The 22,097-nt window shown below is 35.5% G+C and overlaps 1 protein-coding gene and 1 pseudogene across 4 annotated transcripts in view; both read right to left on the minus strand.

Annotated features, from left to right (window-relative positions):
- Nucleotides 1–6,807: 6,807 nt before the first annotated feature.
- Nucleotides 6,808–22,097, minus strand: part of PKN2 (protein kinase N2) — a 142,269-nt gene continuing 126,979 nt past the window's right edge. For all 3 annotated transcript variants that reach the window (XM_030825099.1, XM_030825100.1, XM_030825098.1), the window contains 6 exons: nt 21,440–21,502; nt 19,054–19,130; nt 14,812–14,954; nt 10,214–10,321; nt 9,907–9,987; nt 6,808–9,819 (listed from right to left, as the gene is read on the minus strand). In XM_030825099.1, the coding sequence (XP_030680959.1) occupies nt 9,616–9,819; nt 9,907–9,987; nt 10,214–10,321; nt 14,812–14,954; nt 19,054–19,130; nt 21,440–21,502 (676 nt within the window). In that variant the 3' untranslated portion in view covers nt 6,808–9,615. The remainder of the gene's footprint in view (nt 9,820–9,906; nt 9,988–10,213; nt 10,322–14,811; nt 14,955–19,053; nt 19,131–21,439; nt 21,503–22,097) is intronic.
- Nucleotides 11,724–14,775, minus strand: LOC105739186 (annotated as a pseudogene). Its single transcript, XR_001115093.2, has one exon. The product of XR_001115093.2 is annotated as an elongin-C pseudogene (transcript).

The raw sequence follows: 22,097 nt of genomic DNA on the forward strand, positions 1-22,097 counted from the left end.
TACTCAAAGACCAATGGGGTCAAAGTCTGGGACAATCTAAGCATCCAAGAAAAAAGTATAATACATTTAAAAATCCATGCATTCACAGTAATACACAACAATACCAACCACAAAAGCAAAGAAAAACTGAGGGGAGAAAAAGCAAAAGCTTAAGAACAAGCTAAGAATGGCTGCTAATCAATACAGAAGGAATACTAGAGTTAGAAAATTATTTTGCAACTCCCAATGTAATGATTTATTCAGATGAAGAAAATTGGAAGGATAAAACCACTGAAAGGAAGGTTTTTGGGAAATATAATAAATAATCTCAAGTATTATCTCAAATTGCTTACTAGTTACAAAGGAAAAATGTATCTTTACAAAGAGTGTTATGGTGATCCACCTTAACCACGTGATTGAACTTAAATAATAGATATTTGACATTACATATCTACTTACGTGATGCAGTAAGAAGTATGTCATACCACCGATGTAGTATTCCTGAAAAAAAGTTTTAATTTTTATCTATTTTCATCTGATGTTTTTGGAAGTTGACTGGTCTAATTTAAAGTCAATTTTTAAAAAGGTTTGCAGTGTAGCAGAAAAAGCACCAAGCAAGAGACTGGTCTTGGCTCTGCCATTTAGCAGCCATGTGAGCCAGGACAACTGCACTCTACTCATTTCACAGGAGTACCCTTGAGGATTAAATGAGATGATATACATGAGACTACTTAATTATAAGATATTAGTACTTAATTGAGGATTAAATGAGATGATATACATGAGACTACTTAATTATAAGATATTAGTACTTAATTGCTTTTTTTTTTTTTGAGACAGTGTCTCCCTCTGTCGCCCAGGCTGGAGTGCAGTGGTGAAAACTTGCTCACTGCAGCCTTGACCTCCTGGGCTCAAGTGATCCTCCCATCTCAGCCTCTGAGTAGCTGGGCCTACAAGTGCACACCACCATGCCCAGCTAATTTTTTTTTTTTCGATACAGAGTCTCGCTCTGTTGCCCAGGCTGGAGTGCAGTGGCACGATCTTGGCTCACTGCATCCTCTGCCTCCCAGGTTAAAGCAATTCTCTGCCTCAGCCTCCCGAGTAGCTGGGATTACAGGCACATGCCTCCAAGCCCAGCTAATTTTTGTATTTTTAGTAGAGACAGGGTTTCATCATGTTGGCCAGGCTGGTCTTGAACTCCTGACCTCAGGTGATCCACCCACCTCAGCCTCCCAAAGTGCTAGGATTACAGGCGTGAGCCACCGCACCCAGCATTTTTTATTTTTTAATAGAGTCGAGGTCTTGCTATGTTGTCCAGGCTGGTCTCGAACTCCTGAGCTCAAGCAGTCTTCCTGCCTCGGCCTGCCAAAGTGCTGGGATTACAGGCCTGCACCACTGCATCTGGCCACTATTTATATTTACTTCTAAAAGGTGAAAAATTCATTAATACTACAAGCAGGCAATGACTTCAGTTCAGTGACCTGATTAATATGGGATGAGAAGCAATGAGTAAAGTAGATCTTAGCAGAAAGGCAAAAATAGGCAAAGTCTAAAAAGTCAGCAAGAGTAGGAACACCTAAAGTGCATTAGGAGGCCGGGCTCAGAGGCTCATGTCTGTAATCCCAGCACTTTGGGAGGCCAAGGTGGGTGGATCACTTGAGGTAAGGAGTTTGAGACCAGCCTGGCCAACATGGTGAAACCCCCATCTCTACTAAAAATACAAAAATTAGCCGAGTGTGGTTGTGGGCGCTTGTAATCACAGCTACTCGGGAGGCTGAGGCAGGAGAATCACTTGAGCCTAGGAGGCAGAGGTTGCAGTGAGCTGAGATCACGCCACTGCACTCCAGCTGGGGTGACAGAGTAAGACTCTGTCTCAAAACCAAAAAAAAAAAAAAAAGAAAAAAGTGCACCAGGAAAGCCTGGTGCCAAGGTGATCTCGATATCCTGGTTTTCTGACTCTCTGGTTACATGTGTTCACACCTGGGAGAGACACAGTGCTGATTACTTAAAGGGAGGAGGGGTGTTTTGCAGATTACTCCAAGAAATTATATAATCTTGACAATACCAAGCAGATATTCAATTTACACAAACGCAACTACAACTGCTTGTCATGCATATGCACGCAAGAGAGAAAGAAAAATAATTTAAATGGTATAACTAGTCTAGCCTCTTACGTACTAAACATCTCTTAACAAATCTTACCTTTCAGAATGAGCGTGACAAGGGAGCTGAGTTTACTGTCCCTCAGCTGCTCTCAATTTTTTCATGTCTTTTGTAGTGTGTACATTCACTGTGCTAAATGATTCTATCACTTAAAGTTACAAAAAATATATTGAATTTATGGTTGGAAGACAATGGCAAATGCATGCCTATTGTTGGTAACACATTGTGAGAATAAGCTTTTTAAATTTCAAACTTTCTACTAAGAAGTCAAAGTAGACTGCATTTTATGGGTAAGTGAAAGAATTTCAAGAACTACAATTATATGAATTTTTTGTTTTACTTAATTTCTAAATGAGTTTTATTGCATAAGACTAAAACTTTAGTTATATGCAAATTCACACAAGGTGAACTACTCCAAATGATGTTGAATTAAGGAAGTGTTACTGTATATTTTTTGTGTGATCTCTTTTGGTATTGACTGCATCACAAAGAGTTATTTTAGAGCTGATTACTATATTTGTTTGTTTGTCTATTTATTTGACCGAGTCTCATTCTGTCACTCAGGCTGGAGTGCAGTGGCGCGATTTCGGCTCACTTCAACCTCCGCCTCCCGGGTTCAAGCCATTCTCCTGCCTCAGCCTCTTGAGTAGCTGGGATAACAGGTGCGCACCACCACGCCCGGCTAATTTTTGTATTTTTAGCAATAAGGGGGTTTTGCCATGTTGGCCAGGCTGGTCTCCAACTCCTGACCTGAAATGATCTGCCCGCCTCGGCATCCCAAAGTGCTGGGATTACAGGCATGAGCCACCACATCTGGCCTGATTACTACTTCTATAATTTTAACTGTCTTGCTGATTTGAGCAAGCGTAAGATGTGACTATATTTAAAAAGCAGATTATATATATGTATAGGTAATAAGAAAAAAGTCATGTATTTCCTGGAAATGGACTTTTCCTTAATATACAGTGAATAGCCTTGCTTCCTTATGACTTTTAATAATCAATCTGCTGGAATCCACATTCTTGCCATTTTTATTTAGCAACAAAGACAGGTACTATAAGTATACAATTTCCACATGAATATGTGAAACTGTTTGAATTTTAGATGTCAATATCAAAATGATTTTAAAAAACACTTTAGGGGCCACGCACGTGGCTCATGCCTGTAATCCCAACACTTTGGGAGGCCGAGGCGGGCGGATCACCTGAGGTCTGTAGTCTCAGCTACTCAGCAGGCTGAGGTGGGAGGATCGCTTGAGCCTGGGAAGTCAAGGCTGCAGTGAGCTGTAATTGCACCATTGCACTCCAGCCTGGGTGACCCTGTCTCAAGAAAAAAAAAAAAAAAAACCAGCATCGAAAATGGAGACTGAAAGCCTGCCATTGTTTGTTGTTGCTGTTAACAGATGATCCAGGTATTCTGGTGATGCTACTTGTACGGCTTGGTTATCCTGAACACATTTTTTCACTGTATTAATGGTATGTTGTATTTTTTACTGTTAAGTATTTATGTGTAAATGAACATAAAACAATGATTGCTTACTGACAGTGCATAAATTCAAAGTCAGGAATGACAATGATGTTAAACAACCAGACCCGTCTATGACAGTGGCTGTGACAATGACACCTTTGCCTTCTGAAGGTTCAATGTACACAAACTTTGTTTCATATAGAAAATTATTTAAAATATTTTATAAAGTTACCTTCAGGCTATGTGTATAGGTGGATATGAAACAGAAACTCTCTCTACTCTTATTGACATTTAGGTTTTCATGGTGTGTCTAAAATCTACTTTGATATTAGGTGAAGCTACCATAGCTTTAGCTTGAGTGGATTTTGCATCACATATTTTTCCTCGTATTTTTACTTTCAGCTTCTGCATATACTTCTATTTCAGATGCATCTTTTTGCAAACATTATACAACCAGGTTTCTCTTTTTAAAATCTAATCTTATAAATCCTTTTAGCTAGTGAGTTTGCTCCATTTACATTAATTGTGCTTTGGATTAATTTCTACCATCTTGTCTTTTGATTTAGAATTTATAGTCACTATACAGTGAATAGCCTTGGCATTTCACAGTGAACCTAAAATCTAAAGTTAATCAATACCTTAATATTCCAACAATAAAAAGACTACACAATACTGTAGGTCTGGTGTTCACTATCCTGAATTTCCTGCTACTGCTATCTAGAATTTGTGCTTAGAAAAAACAAAAAAACTCAAAATCCAGTAATTCCTTCTTTTATCTCTTTGGTTTATTTAGATTTACCTAGGTGTTTGCCATTTTACTTATCACAAACCTGTTTTCATCTTGTGTTACCCTTCTGGGATCATTTTTCGTCTTCTTCAAGCACATTCTTCAGAACGTCTATTAGAGCAGCAAGCATTCCCCTTTTAAAACATATTATATGCCCTAATTCTTACGAAAATTATTTTATTTTTATGTAATTCTAGGTTAACCTTTTTTTCCCCAACACTCTGAAGGTAATATTCCACTACTTCCATTGTTGCAATTGAGAGGTCAGCTGGTTAGTCTTTCCTTTATAGACATTTAGTACCTTTTCTCTGGATAGTTTCAAGATGCTCTTTGGTATTTGCCATTTCACAACGGTTCTACGCATACATTTATATTTATCCTGTTTGGGCAATATTGTACTGCTTGGATATTTTTCATCTCTGAGAAACTTGCAGCCATTATGTCTTTAAATATTGCCTCTCATTCTTTCCTCGAGTTTCCATTCCATCTTCCGTATCTCTTAATCTCCCTTTTATATTTCCCATCTTCATTTGGGATTGACTTTTCAGTTTCCAATCTTCAGTTTTCTTCAACTGTCTAATCTGCTGTTTAATCTTTCCAATGAATTTCATATTAGAACAATTACATTTTTCATTTTTGGATTTTAAAAATGTTTAATTATGTTAAAATGTTCATTCTACATGTTTACACTGATAGTTTTAGGTATATATATGTATATATACTTTATATATAGCTATTCCATAACTTGTATCTGGTAATTCTTTTTTTTTTTTTTAAGTTGGGGACTTGCTCTGTCACCCAGGCTAAATACAATGCAGTGGCATAACAGCTCACTGTAGCCTTGACCTCCTGGGCTCAAGCAATCCTCTGACTTCAGCCTCCAAAGTAGCTGGGACTGCAGGTGCACACCACCATACCTAATTTTTAATTTTTTTTTTTTTTTGGAGAGAGGCGGTCTCGCTGTGTTACCCAGGCTAGTCTCAAACTCCTAACCTCAAGCAATCCTCCTGCCTTGGCCTCCCAAAGTGTTGGAATTACAGGCATGAGCCATTGTGCCTGGCTGATAATTCTAATGTATGAAATCTCTAACAGGGATATCTAAATTTAATATTTCTGTTGGTTCTTATTCAAGGTAACTTGCTGTCTCTCACATGTGGTTAGGGATTTCTGACAGTGAACTACTTGATCTTAATCTGTGGAATCTGATGGTCCCAACCTGGAGAAGCTTCCATCCAGAGAATATTTCCTTCCACTGTCAGGGAAAGAGTGACATGCAAACTAAAATTTGAACTCGTCTACAGGATTTAAGCACAGAACGTAAGTCCTGATGCTATTGCATGGTTTGCTATCCTCAAAATTGTGTTGCTAGAGAAATCTACCCTTGGAAACCCCACTTCTCTTGGGTGCCTGCATTTTCAAAACCTGCTCCTTGCCATTGTGACTCCTTTCTTTTCCAACTTCCTGCTACTCTGCCATACTCTGTAGAATCAGCTTCCAGTTCTCTCAATATTCCTACTTTTGTGCTTGGGCACTCCCACTCTAACTCTTACGTGCTGAAGCCCTAACTTGTCCAGACTCTGCTCAAGTTTGTTTGCTTGTTTTGGGGTGAAGGGTTGCCAGAGACCACTCTTACCTTTACTGAGATCAGCAATACCTCAAATTACATATCTTATTGATGGTCTTCCACTAATTTTATATGCATATGTATACATATTATTTTTAATAACTTTAAAGCCTCTACCCATCATACTAATGTATAAAGCCAATATCTCAGAAAAACCCTAGACCTCAAAAGATGGCTGGAAGGTAAATAAGAATTCTAAACTTAAATTAAGATTATGATCTGTGGATTAGTATTTGTTTCTTTGGATTTTTCATACTTACTCCTTCAGTGGCTTTGGGAATACTGGCAGTACTTGCAAAAATCTTGTTAGACTTGAATCTGTACAGCAGATTTACCAAGTCAATATATGATTGCAATTTCCATTATGTTCTCAATTTGTGTTACAAGGAGAGCATGGATCATTTTATATTTCTAAAATATTCCATTTGTAATTTTTAAGTAAGATTACTGTAAAATACTAGTATTGTTTTATTCATTTGCCTTTTTGAGAAGCCAGGTCCTAAATTAAAATAAGCTAACCTCAAACAAGAGAAAAGTACATACAATACTGGTGCTTGCATCTTAATATTAAAGCAGGCTGTTCTTCATTCATCAACATTTTGTTGCTTTAAAAAAAAACCTTCCTATTCTCAGTATCTATACACAGTAAGCAGTCCATAAATATGCTTCAAATAAAAGATGCTACTGACCTTATAGGAGCAGAATACAAACTTTTCCCATTATTCCCAGTGAAGTGGACAATTTGCTCTGAATGTTCATGGTTTTAAGCCTTCCCTAGGACAAAAAATACTTGCAAGAATGTTTAGTCTTTGAGATTTTGAACACAGAAAAGTTAAAGTGTATTTTAATCATTAGGAAGTTTATAAAAGGAAAGAATACATAAAACCAAAGTTACAAATTTCAATCTATATAGACTTTAATTTGTGCATTTGTGATAATTTATGACTGCAAAAAACACTTGTTTTTTAGAATGACATAGTGAAAGGCACATTTCATTTGAATGCATAGTGTACCATTCTAAAATATCCAAATTTCTTTACAAAGTGCTTGAGCAGTCACATACACATACAGTAATAGCAAAATATATTTACACTCTATAAAGCTTAAAATTTTAAATCTGACTAAAATATATATATATTTTAAACTACAAAAAATTAGTGCTTTCAGCTTAATTGTGTAAATAGACCCTGCCTTCTAATTTTTTTAGTGATTTGACTTCAATTAAAAAAAATTCTGTACACTGTGTAGTTACAAAATGCTGTCAGTTTTTAATGCTAAAAGCCTATTTTAGACATTACTTTCTTTGCTGTTTGAGAACCGAAAAAGTGAGCAGACTGTACCTCAAAAGTATTTAGTGTTTTATTTTAATGTTGTATTAACACTGTTTAAATTAAAGCCAGACAATTAGGCTAAGTTCCTCTATTGTCCTTTGCCAAGGAAATTAACTGGCATTTTAAAATAACTTTAAACCACATATTGTTCCCCCTTTCTATAAGATTTTCTCCCAAAGGATCTTGGGTAATAAACAATTTGGAAGGTAATATAAATGATCTCTGGACAATTTTAATTGTTCTCAGAGTACAATGAAAAGATGCTAAAACATCCCAGCAAATATTTATAAATGTTTTTAGCTCAACTCTCCATAAATCAGCGTGCTTTTTCATGTTTCTCATAAGATTTACACCTGAACAATTTTTAAGGTGTAAAATTTACACCTTAAAATTGAGTTTCCAATCTTCAGTTTTCCATTCCATTCCACTGAGTGAATGAAATAAAATGGAATAGAGTGGAATGAAATTAAATGAAAAGTCATATCATATATGAGATAGACAAGTTTTTTATAAGGGTCTATAAAATTTAAAGATTTCAGAAAGAGTATATGGTGTATTCCCTCTGTAATAGATACATACCTATTGTCACTTCTTATAGTTCTTTTGTTGTTGTTGTTGTTTTGGTAGGCATGGGTTTGTTGTTTTTTGTTTTTTTTTTTGTTTGTTTTTTCTTCTTCACTGCCTGGATCTTGGTTGTACTTTGAATAGGTGATAAGATTACTGTGATTAAATAGTTAATTCAGTATGGGTACTTAACAGCTTGCTGTTCCTGAGGTATAATGACCCTAACATGCTAAGCACAGGATCAAAGATGCTATTACTAAACTAAGAAAAAACAATAAAGTAATAGATTAGGAGAAAAAAATATAAAATCAAACCAAACCAAAACAAACAAAAAACTACAGGCAAGTGGAAAGTCATGGTTTGCAAAAAGACAACCCTAGAAGAGTATAAAAAGCCACAGACGGATCCTTTGAAGAGTTGTATAAAATATTTCATCAAATTATTTTTGAGACTTTTGAGGTACAGCTTTAGTGTTATAATTCATTTTTTTATAAAATATAGACTGTTTTATCAAAAATATTTATACATTCTGTTACAATATATTGCTTTTGCCCTCAATAACTGCCAATATAAAATCTGGATCCAGTGGCCTAAAATGTACAAATGCACTTAATGTAAATGCTGGAGTTTGAGGTGTCTGCTTGGCCACTGTACAAAAGTGATGAAGTGGTAAAATTAAATAATAAGCCTACAACATAGAATACATTAAAACTTGCACATATACATGTTCACAGCATGTATACAATGATAATCCCTACGGTTTAACCAAGTTATAGTTCCCTTCTACAGCAGACACAAAACCAAGGTGAACTAGGTTGGCAGATGTAGAGTGAATATCAAAAAAGGGGTAATCGGTTCACTGATTCTGAAGATATGACTGAACATACTGAGCATCTAGACTTTGGGAATGCATACAGGTAACAATATCTTGGTTCAGCTGATTAAAAGTCCTCATTCTTAACATCTTGAGTAAATGCTGATCTTGTTTGTTTCAGCACTGTTTAATAAACAAAAAAATTGTTTGGCAAGCAGCTCTGTTGGAAAGCTATAAGCCTCTGTTACATGGTTGATAAAAAAGGCAATATAAAGTTTTCTCCTAATAAATATAGAACATTTATAAAATAAGACATCAATTCATTCTGTTTTTTTAAAAAAAATCAAGCCCCAAATTGTATACAAACTGCCATGTTTTTTAATATTACAGTAATGTCTTTTTTTTAAAAAAAAGGAGCATTTGCCTTATTCAAACAGAATCGTACTTTGTGTGAACAGTAATAGCATTCCAAGCCCTTTTTTTCTTTTTGTAAAACATAGTTAAGTGATTAATTTTCCTTCCACTTAAGGCGGGCATATGGCAAAGCTAGGGACTATAAAAAAGTGGTTTTTTTCTCTCTTTTTTAAAATAGACTATTTGATCCAAAAGTATTTGTGATGGATTTTCATGGCTGATGTTCACTCAACTTAAACTCCATGAAACTGTTTCCAGTGCTCATATTTACGCTGAAGTACAATGAGAAGCCACTTTTGAAGAAGTATTAGAATGGTACTTTTAAACAAATCTTCACGTTTCAATTAAAATAAAAAAAAAACACAAAACAAAACTCAGAAGCTATTGGTGGCACAGAGAGCAAATGAAGGGTTGATATTTTTAAGAGGTCTTCTTGTGAGTCAGTCAGCTTGGTTTCGCAGTGTCTAGCAACTTAACACCAATCAGCAATGTAGTCAAAATCTCTGAACATTTCCTGCTCCTCTTCCGAAAGTATCCTTGGTTCTCGAGGTGGAGTCAGAATAGGTGCTTCTGAGGTAAATTCATCATCAAAATTACTAACATCTTCTCGTCCTCTTATGGTAGGTATAAATGGTGGCTTTACTTTTTTGTCCATCAAAGCGCTCCAATCAATTAGCTGGATCATAAAATAAAAAATGACTAGTTTAGTTTGTTACATCTAATCGCTCTAGTTTCATAAAAAATTTTAAATAGTCACACTTACCCGGAAAAATGGGTGCTTTTTTACATCCTCTGCATCTTTCTCGCTAGCCCCAAGGCGCCGCTCAGGATTTCTTCTTAACAGCTAGCACAATGTAAAATAAAAAAGTTAAAATAAAAGCAATAGAATAAAATTCACTAATAAGGATTATTACTTTAAAAAACTTAAGATATATTTTGTCTGTTTTTGTCTGAGCCATGCAACATTTATGAACTGAAAAACAACTTCTAAAGTTCTACTGGGAAATTTTCTTTAGTATAAAAAATTAAAGTAGTCTTTAAAAAATTCTTATCCTTATTTTAATTCTTACCCTTCTCATTATAGAAATGGCTTCTGTAGATAAGAACCTTGGATACCTTACTTCATCATTTACAATACTGTCAAAAACTTCCTCTTCATCATCACCAGGAAAGGGAGACTAGAAGAAATAACTTTGAGTAAGTTAAAGCAAGTTTTAAGGCAGTAAAATCTTATCACCTATTCAAAGTACAACCAAGATCCAGGCAGTGAAAAAGAAAAAACAGACAAACAAACAAAAAAACCCAAAAAACAACAAACCCATGCCTACCAAAACAACAACAACAACAACAAAAGAAATATAAGAAGTGACAATAGATATGTATCTATTACAGAGGGAATACACCATATACTCTTTCTGAAATCTTTAAATTTTATAGACCCTTACAAAAAACTTGTCTATCTCATATATGATATGACTTTTCATTTAATTTCATTCCACTCCATTCCATTTTATTTCATTCACTCAATCACTTATTTGGCCAGTCAATTTTTAGAGTGTCTAACAGATAGTAGGGAATGTTTAGATAATAGATACAATCCTGAAGAACCTCAATCTTGTATAAAGACAGAAGAAAATGGATAAGGTTAATATGGTAATAAATGTTATAATAAAGGAAAGCAATCTGAGGAAATACATCAGATATAAATGTGCTTTGGATTTTAAAGTCAATAGTAAATTAATGGTGGTAAAACACAATTAGAGATTAGCAGGCATAATGACTGTATTAAGAAGCAGCTGCCAACAAAATTAGACTGAAAGGAACCCAAAAAGCACACATTGCCAGGCATGTTTAATGCTCTAAACACAAAAAGTTTTAGGGCATTTCCATAAGCTCAGTATTAAAATCATTTTTCATAATGACCCTGAGACACAAAAAAGCAGTTACATTATATTCAATATGACAATTTGATTCACAAAGAAATAAACTTTCAACTATGCTAAAAACGTGACTATCAAATGTGACTGCCTGCCTCAGAATTTCAGATGGCTTAAAAATCACTCAGTCATTTTTAAAATCAGGAAACAAATGTCTAAATATCATTTACTTCCTTAAAATCACTGAAATGAATCAGTATCTTGAACCTTACTTTCTCACTGGCTATTGAAGAAATATAGGCTTACTTAGCCTCGTTAGATTTGATTTGGCTGCTTGCTTCCAATTAAGTTTTTTTTTTTTTTTTTATTTACCAGTTTTATTTTTTTTTTCAGCTGAACAAAATTTGGTCATGTTAATTATTCGAAATATATGAAAGCAAACTGAATGAAAATATATTTCCCTCATACTCAAGTGCTCATATTACAATCTTTAGATAGAAATCAGTTTCTTGGACTACAACCCAGAGAAAAAAAAATTTTTTTTTTTTTAATTATACTTTAGGTTTTAGGGTACATGTGCACAATGTGCAGGTTTGTTACCTATGTATCCATGTGCCATGTTGATTTCCTGCACCCATTAACTCGTCATTTAGCATTAGGTATATCTCCTAATGCTGTCCCTCCCCCCTCCCAATTAAGTTTTAAAGAATAATAAGCAGAAAGCAATATCCAGGGAAAGTGAGCAATCTTTAAGGAATCTGTGAAAATAAATTCAGAATCCAACTTCTTAAGGCTGAGCTTCTAATCTTGCTCATAGCTAAGAAAATTTCAAAGCTTTCAGTTACCAATACCTTAGAGTTTGTTCATTCACTCACTCAAAATACATAAATCAAATATACTACATGGGACAATGTAGCACACTCAAAATACATAAATCAAATGTACTACATGGACAATCTAATTCTTCTGGGGACTGAAACAGTAAGTCAGGAGAAAATTTTATTTTACTAGGATTCTCTATGGGAATTTCAATAGATAATACAAAGACAGCACTTTTGTCTTCTGCTTGAACAATTTTTACTTGAAAACTCACTCTACAAGTCTGAATAGCAAAGAAATATCTATACATTTCTTAAAATATGTAGTATCTTTTTTCTGCAAATAGATTGTAAGCAAACAGGGCTAACAACCGAAAGCTAACAAATGTGTTTTAAGCACATTTAAAGGAAACCAATAGTCTGTTCAGATGTCAACACTGATAGTATCTAAAACCATGTCCAGCATTACGTTCAATCTCTCTGGTATCTTCACTCCCATCTGAGACAGGAAAAAGGGGACTTGGGATGTCTGTTTATTCCTGGAGTCTTTACAGTAATCAAAACTAGTAGAAGTATACAAATCTGAACATGTATAATATATCCAGCGAGTTTACAATTATTTGTAATAGAGAAATCTGACATAAACTTTAGCCACACCTTACTTTTATCATAGTTAAAAAGGAGTTATCACTAGCGTTTCACTAATGCTATAAAATTATGAAGTAGACTGATGAGTTTTAAGTTTAGTTCTTTTCCCAGCTACCCTCTTGTAGAGATACTAAAAAGAAACTGCAAGAAACAACTGTGAAGAAATAGCCAAATCCACTGTCTTTTATCTTCTAGGTAATAAAGAGCTCAATCAATTAGCCCTTTTAAAAAATATGAAACAGGAGCTTCCTTGTTTTCTGCCAAACCCTCCAGTGGCTTTATAATAGGAGGGAGTAGATTCAACTGGCGATTAATTCTACAGTAGTTGGTAATAAACTCATATTTTGCACATGTCATCTCTAATATGGAGAGTAAATTTTAAGCAAGCACACAATTGAATCTCATACGTCTCATACTTACTTGAATATTACATTAAACAAAACCAAAAAAACCCTCCAAAATGTTACTTTTAAAATAAAGGAAGGGGGTAGGGAGGAGTTCAAGTATGCCAGAGCTTACAGCAGATTAACTATTTTATGAGAACTTCTGGCACTCTCAGAAAGTAAAAGCCACTGTGGACTGGAGCTAAAATAAATCTTTCCAACCTAAACACTGCACAACAGCTTTTCTAAATAGAGGTGAAAAATTTAGATCTGGACCACTAGTCTTAAGAACAGAAACAAGGCTGGATGAACTGAAGATCCTATCCTGGAGCAGCAAAGCATAATGCTTTAGATATGTTCTGGAGCCAGAGTGACAAGGTTAAAATTCCAGCTCCACCGTATGAGAGCTGTGTGACCTTAAGCAAGTCATTAATCTCTTTGTATCTCTATTTACACCTCTGAAAATGGGCTTAAGATCAGTACTGAGCTTATTAAAGGCTGTTGCAAAATTAAAGGAACTAATATTTAAGGCATACAGTACACTGCGTAGCACATGATAAATTTTATTTTAATTAGCCATACTTCTCCTCCTTTTCCAAAGAATCCAGTTCAAATTGACATACCAAAAGGGGCTATCCATCCAGAGAAACTAAAACCATTTGTTTGTTTGGGGTAAGTGCCAATAAATGACAAGCATAGAACAAAATTTTAGAAATTTCTGATATTCAATTTGATAATTTGTTCATTCAGCCGCTAACTTCTTCAAACTTACAAGTGTACAAGGGAGGTTGCTGGCATGGGGAAACTGCAGAATAATGAACCAATCCCTTAAAACAATTTTTCTTGCATCTCCAGTTCAAGTCCCTTCAAGAAATCTTCAATTACTTATTAAAAGATTTACTCTTTCCCAATTTCACCCCAATTCAACATTTCTAACACTTTATAACATAATAAATTATTAGTCTCCTATTATTGCCTTATTTAACATAACTCACAGTTTCCTAATGGTAATAATTTCTATGTATAACTCAATTATCCTCAGAAATTTAAGTTAATCTATAGAAAACAGGAAAAAAATGCAAATTTTTTCACCTCTACCATTTTTTAAGGTAACACTTCTTTCATTTTTTTAAAATTGTATTTTATTTAATAATCTAGGAACTTCACAGCCATCAGCAGTTCTATTGCAACTTCAGGTGCAACTGGGAATTCAGGAATCTCGGTGGAGCTGTTAGTGTAGCAATACTTTTGATAGCACATGTGAAGGTATCTCTCTAAAATTGACCTCACTGGTTTCATTCTCAGCAAATTGACCTGGGCCACTCAACATGGCTTTTATCGTTCCTGATGTTAATGTACGTTCTATTTTTACAATAAATTCATGGCCATCGGATGATATCAATTTGACATACATGGCATCAGGGCCTTCACAGCCACCATAGGTTTTCTCCTCTCTCCATCCATTTTGTTCTTACGAAATTCTACTTTGCTTCCCCAGGAACTTCAGTAGTTTCTTGGTGAAGCAAGGATGCAGAGTGTGTTGCTCAGATGGAAGTCTGGAGGAAGTCGAAGGTAACATTTATTTCTGACCAATCTATAGTGGGCTTTTCTTTACAGGTACAGAGTACATTCTTTTTATTAGTCTTTCTGTTATTCCATTCCCTATAAAATGACTATGTCTTAAAATCAGAAAACATAATCAAAGCACAATACTGAAATACAAGGAACTATTTTCAAAGCACTGATAATGCATTCTACAAACCACATAAAAACCTTTATTGAAGGTATTACAGAAAGATAGCTGACTACTAGTATACTATAAATATTTATAAAACTTAAATTCCATTCATACTGAAGACAGTATTAGGTGGTTTTATAAATGACATGCTTTATTATTTCAATCATCCTTCCTCTGTTCTCTTACCTATTTCACACTGCTTACCTCACCAACAAGCATTTCATATATAAGCACGCCAAGGCCCCACCAATCTACAGCCCTTGTATAAGAAGTTTCTGTTAATACTTCTGGGGCAAGAAATTCAGGAGTGCCACAAAATGTGCTTGTTCTATCTCCATATCCCATTCCTGGAAAAGATAAAATGTAAACATTTGTTAGCAAAGAAAACAAATCTAGCATTAAAAAAAATGAAAGCTATCTTTGGGAGGCAAAATTAAAGTTGCACATTTGTGCATGGTGAACAAATTCAGACATATCTAAGACATTTCAAGAAAACAGTAAGGACTGGTATAGCAAAAACTGCAATAGCAACTATACTGTCTAATTAATGGGTAAATAGAAATAAGATAGCCATGTTTCTTTTCAGTTACTTTTTCTTCTTGTCATTACAAGGGAGCTAAGAAATTACAACAAAATGAACTGATTGTGAAGTTCCATCATCTTTCCAATTCAATCTTAAATAAGTTTATTTACTTCATTATAAAAACAACATTCTAAAAAAAGTAAGTTTCGAAAATACCAAAAAGCAAACCCTTGGATAATCAGAAGCTGACCAAATGTGTCACATAATACAGAGAGACAGGACCATGTGCAGTGGCTCATGCTTGTAATCACAGCACTTTGGGAGGCCGAGGCAGGTGGATCACCTGAGGTCAGGAGTTCAAGACCAGCCTGGCCAACATGGTGAAACCCGTCTCTACAAAAAAAACAAAAACAAAAATTAGCCGAGCATGGTGGCTCCTGCTTGTAATCTCAGCTACTCGGGAGGTTGAGGCAGGAGAACTGCTTGAACCTGGGAGACGGAGGCTGTAGTGAGTTGAGATTGTGCCATTGCACTCCAGCCTGGGTGACAAGAGCAAAACTCTGTCTCAAAAAACAAACAAACAAAATATATATATCTCAATATATATAATATATATAGAGAGAGAGAGGAGGGGAGGGGAGGGGAGGGGAGGGGAGGGAGGGGAGGGGAGGGGGAGGGGAGGGGAGGGGAGGGAAGGGAGAGTACAGGTTGAACGCCCCAATCCAAAAATCCAAAATCTAAAATGCTTCAAAATCTGAAACTTTTTGGGCACCAACATGATGCCATAGAGAATTCCACAGGTACTTAACACAAGACTAGTTTCATGCACAAAATTATTAAAAATATTATATAAATTTACCTTCAGGCTATGTATAAGGTATATATGAAACATATATAAATTTTGTGTTTAGACTTGGGTCTTGGCCTCAAGATATGTCATTATTTATATATGCAAATATTCCAAAATCCAAATAAATCTGAAATTCAAAACATTTCTCATTCTAAGCCTTTTGGATAAGGGATACTCAGCCTGTATTAACATTTTAGCTAACTAGTTTTTAAATATATGTTCCTCATAATTTATTAATATGTTAATCAAATATATAGTCTACATGTTGAAGATATTATCTCTATGTATTCCAAAGTGTTAAAAACTTGTCATAAGTGTCATCTTTTTAAGAATTTTAAAGAAAAGCTCTCAATTCTAAATTATGAATAATTAGGTATGCATATATAGTGACTATAAAATAGAAATGAATTTGTGTCTATGAACCAAGACTTGAAGGGCACAATTTAGATACGTTAGCACACGGAGTGGAGAAATTTTTTTTGGCAAAATTTCTTTAACACTACCATAATGATTTTTATTTTCTTCAATAAAATATTATCTTAAAAAACAGTGATATGGTATTAATATCTATGTAAGTTCTGCACCAGCCTTTTAGTAACTTTGACAAAACTAGGAAAAAGTTAATTAACAAAGAAATATAACTTATGTTTCTTGTAGACTGGTAAAACTCCATGGAAGTGGTTAATATCAGGCTCTAGATTAATAAATACCTGGTTTAAGTTCCAGTTCCGTCATTTGTTAACTGTGGGAGGTTGGGAAAGTTGTCTAACATCAAATCCTAGGTTTCTTCACTTGTATATGAGGGTTAATAATACCATCTACCAGTGTGGAATGATAAGACAAGGAAGACTCAGAAAGGTGAGGAGGTGGAAGGGGGGTGGATGATGGGAAATTACTTAATAGGTACAATGTATGTTATTTGGGTGATGAATATCCTAAAAGCCCAGATTTCACCACTATGCAATTTATGCATGTAACACAATTGCACTTCCACCCTATAAATTTACACAAATAAAAATAAAATAAAAAATAAAATATTTCCTCCAAAAAAACTATCTACCTTCATACGATTGTTATAAATTACAGGAGATATGCATATGAAGCATTTGGCAAAATTCTTGGCACACGGTAAGCACTCAAAAGTTGTTAGCTATATAATCTACTAAATATGTTTTTATGATAATGCATTAGTAAGTCTGGTTATTCAACACACATATTTTCTGTACCTTTTATGTTCTAGGCACCTGTGCCAAGTAGTGGGAACACAAAAATGAGAGTAAGACACAGTCTTTAAGGGGCTGACAGGAGACTGGAGGAAAATGGATATTTATTGATAATTTTATAATAACAAGGGAAGAGCAAGATAATGTAGAATAGTGAAGAAGGGCTCCTAAAGCAGACTTGGGAGTTGGGGTAGTAAAAGGGAATCTCTGGTAACTCGCCTGCAGAGGTTATACTTGAGTTGAATGAGAAGGATGAGCAGATGTTAGTCAGCAAATAAGAGTTGGGATGGGTGACAGTGCTAGAGAGACATAGACTATAAGCAGTTCATTGTTGCTGGAGCAAAAAGCACTAAACAGAGAGCAGCAAGAGATGTGGCCGGAGAGGAAGGCAGACAGATCAAGAAGGGCACTGTATGTCACCTTATCCTAGCCACTGAAGAGTTTTCAGCAGGTGTGTGCCATGGTCCGATGTGTATTTATATGGACTCCTTAAGCAATTCAGCAATTACATGGCAGGTTGATTTGGGATAGAAAAAGACTAGAAATAGGAACAATTAGGAGATTATTATATCTGTCTTGTCAAAACAAGATGATGGGTGGCAGGAGCTGACTGGAAATGATAGATTTCAGAAATATTCAGGAGGTTAAGTAGCAGTAGAATTTTGTGAATAACTACATATGGAAGGTAGAGAACAGGATAGAACGCAAGATAATTCCTTACTTTCAGATTGAAGACTGAGGGGATTGTGGTACCAACTCCCAGACTACCTGCGGAAAATAAATGATTTTTGTTTCGCTAGTGTTTGAGGTGTCTCTTCACTGTTCAGGCAGAGCTGTCTAGTAGATAGTTGAATATATATCTTTGGAATCCATAGGAAAGGAAATAATAGATTTGGGAGTCATTAGGACATAGCTGCTAGTCAAAAAATTGCAGTGAAGAGCAGCCGGCTAAGGAGAGATGCTGAGAAACAAAAGCATTTAGATCAACAGTGTCCAATAAAAAGAAGCCCAGTCAAGAAAAAACTTACTTGATTCAGCAATTAGGTCAGTGGGTATGTGATGGGCATATATCTACAGAGTTCATTCATTTATTCATCCAACTACTTATTAATCACTCACTCACTGAATACTTAAGATGTACCATGCACTGTGTTATGTACTATGGAAACAAAGCTAAATAGCAAACAGAAGCCACCAGTGCAGAGGGAGATAGACAATGTTAGTACTAGTAAACAGAAAGAACTATGTCCATTTTTTTATAATTGGGGAAATAAGACTCAAAGAGGTTAAAACTGTTTTCCAAAGACAAACAGCAAATAGTGGCAAAGCCATAATTCAAACCTAGAACTGTTTGGTGCCTAAGCCCATGATCTTTATCCTTTCTTATGTTACCTCTGATTCAAATTTCCCCAATTTACTTATTTACTTCTGAATATACAAAAAAACATACATGAGATACCTATCTCTATTTATTTTCTATTTTTAAATGTTTCCAGCTTTAAGAAGCTGGAAGGAAATTATCAGGCCTATGAAATTCACTGTGTACAGTCTCACCAGAATAAACGATTTTGGTGCTTAATCAATACTTCCTTAAAGTAGTGACAAAATTATTAATCACGCAGAGAAGCTTACTATGATTTCTATACATCTAACCTTATTTGTATTCACAGAACAAATTCTTAATGTGATAATTAGGTTATATAAGCAATGTTTTCATTATATCTACAATGTCTTAATGAAGAATAAAGTTAAAAGTACAGTTTGTTTTCCATAGACAAACTTGAAAACTACTTATGTACAAAGAAACAGTAATTTTGAATCAGAAAAGAAACTTAAAAACATTCGATTACCTTCTTTGCAAAGACCAAAATCAGCAATTTTCACAAAGCCCTCTGTATCTAGCAATAAGTTATCCAATTTCAAATCTCTGTTCAGGATAAAAAGATACAGCATGAAAAAAAATCAAAGAAATCAATAGGTTATACAGTTTAAAAAATTGCAATTGGAACTGTACTTTATTAAAAATGGGATTTCCAAGTTATGATTTGAGATTTAAATACTATATCACAAACATTCAGTTTTCTTCCTTTTGGTAAGTTTATTGCTCTATATGAGGCAGCTCATGAGAAATTCTTCTCCTGTTACATAAAAAAGGAAGAATGTATTTAATTTGTTATTTGTGATAATCTAATTTAATCCTTTTTTTTTTTTTTTTTTTTTTTTTGAGACAGTCTCACTTTGTCACCCAGGCTGGAGTGCAATGGCATGGTCTCAGCTCACTGCAACCTCCACCTCCCAGGTACAAGCGATTCTCCTGCCTCAGCCTCCCAAGTAGCTGGGACTATAGATGCCTGCCACCACACCTGGCTAACTTTTGTATTTTTATTAGAGAGGGGATTTCACTATGTTGGCCAGGCTGGTCTTGAACTTCTGACCTTGTGATCTGCTGGCCTCAGCCTTCCAAAGTGCTGGGATTATAGGCGTGAGCCACCACACCCAGCCTTTTTTTTTTTTTTAAGACAGAGTCTCGCTCTGTCACTCAGGCTAGAGTGCACTGGTGTGATCTTGGCTCACTGCAACATCCACTGTCCAGGTTCAAGCAATTCTCGTGCCTCAGCCTCCCAAGCAGCTGGGACTACAGGTGCCCACCACCAAGCCTGGCTAATTTTTTTTTATTTGTGATAGAGATGAGTTTTCACCATGTTGGCCAGGCTGGTCTCGAACTCCTGACCTCAGGTGATTCACCTGCCTCGGCCTCCAAAAGTGCTGGGATTACAGGTGTGAGCCACTGCACCTGGCCAACTTAATCCAGTTTTAAAGTTTGCTTATATACCATCCATAAGAAAAAACTGCAAAGCTAACAGTATTAATAAGGCATCAGAGGGCAGGTTTCATCTTCTGAAAGAATAAGAGAAAGCTATCCATTCATACTAATTGTTTACAAATTAGGCAAATTGACAATATTTTATCCATTTTTTTCAATTTATTTTTTATTTTTGTGAGACAAGGTACTCACTCTGTTGTCTAAGTGGAGTGCAGTGGCATAATCACGGCTCACTGCAGCGTTGACCTCCCAGGCTCAAGCAATTCCCCCACCTCAGCCTCCTGAGTAGCCAAGATACAGGCAGATGTCATCACTCCTGGCTGATTTTTATTTTTTTTTGTAGAGACAGAATATCACTATGTTGCCCAGGCTGGTCTCAAACTTCCAGACTGAAGCAATCCTCCCACCTTGGCCTCTGCAAATGCTGGGGTTACAGGCATGAGCCACTGTGCCCAGGAAATATTTTATCTGTTAGATAAAACAGAACCTTATCGTGAAAACATCATTATAACCTTACCGGCTGGGCATGGTGGCTCACAACTGTAATCCCAGCACTTTGGGAGGCCGAGGCGGGTAGTCACCTGAGGTCAGGAGTTTCAAGACCAGCCTGGCCAACATGGTGAAACTCCCATCTATACTAAAAATACAAAAATTAGCTGGGCATGGTGGCGGGCACCTGTAATTCCAGGTACTCAGGAGGCTGAGGCAGGAGAATCGCTTGAACCCAGGAGGCAGAGGTTGCCATGAGCCGAGATTGTGCATTGCACTCCAGCTTGGGCAACAAGTGCGAAACTCCGTCTCAAAAAAAAAAAAAAAAAAAAAAAAAAAAAAAAAAGCTTAAATAATCCAATGTTTATAGTCTTCTAATTCTGACTAGCCTTCTCATAATCTGCTTGGTCCTGGGCAGTGAGTACTAGTCAAAGTGTGGTTCACAGACTAGCTGCTGGGCCACGAATTACAGAGATCAGCTACATCACCGATACACTATTTAGTTTAGTTGACAATAAGGCTTCTTAATGAGGGAAGCAGTGTGATGTTTTACATTCTAACACAAGCTACTTGTCTCATCATGGGCACATTTTTAGTAGTATTGGTCTATAGAGGTTTTTTGCAATGAGTCGTTTGAATGCAAAATATTCACTAGGATGAATATTGTTGAGAAATGCCCTATCACAGACCAACTCATAATTTGACTATTTTAATTAGAAAATGTGCTATGGATTAGGAAACAAAAAGTTCATCATATATTCACAGTGCTAAGCACATGTCTTTCAAAATTGGGGTTTGCTTTACAGGTGAAGGAGAAAATTAAGAAGCGGTTAAACATAAAATGTTTAAGAAAAACAAAATACTATCTTTAATTCTAAATCATACCAAAGCAAGCCATTAGAAAAAATTAAAAATTAACTTACCTATAAACAATTTTGTGTTCATGTAAATACTGCAACCCAAGAACTACACAAGCAGCATAAAATCTGTTTGAAGAATTAAATCAATAGGAGTTTAATAAATTTTATTGCTCTTGAATCCCAGCTTATATGTTTACACTTCAAAGCAGACCTATCATTAATTTATTTCACAAATAATTATTTAGTCCCTACTATGTATCACACATTGTGCTAGATATTAGGTGTAAAATTTAAAAATGAGAAAAGTACAGTCTTGACAATGGAAGCCATTAACTTTGCCTAGTGGAGTCACTGAGAACCTCAGAGGCGACATTTGATCTGGTTCTGCAGGAGGAATTACAATATACCATAAGGACAAAGGACAGTGTGACAGGCAGAAGCTTTGTGGGGGAATAATAAAGTACTTACCTGAGAGAAAAAAGAAATAGAGGTGCAAAAGGCGTAACATGTTTGATAACAAATAAGTTTGGTGAGGCTAAAGTAAAGGATGGGTGTATCTGGGGAAGAAGTAGGAGATTAGGCTGAAAAGATAGCCTGGGCGAAGGACCTTGAATGTCATATTATGGATACTGAAATTTTTTCTCTTAGTGACAGAGAATCAAACCATTTTAATCAGAGGAGAATGATGGCATTTATGTTAAAGTTTTCTGGTAGCAATGCG

The sequence above is a fragment of the Nomascus leucogenys genome, chromosome 12 (genome assembly GCF_006542625.1).
Source record: "Nomascus leucogenys isolate Asia chromosome 12, Asia_NLE_v1, whole genome shotgun sequence".
NCBI classification, from domain to species: Eukaryota; Metazoa; Chordata; class Mammalia; order Primates; family Hylobatidae; genus Nomascus; species Nomascus leucogenys.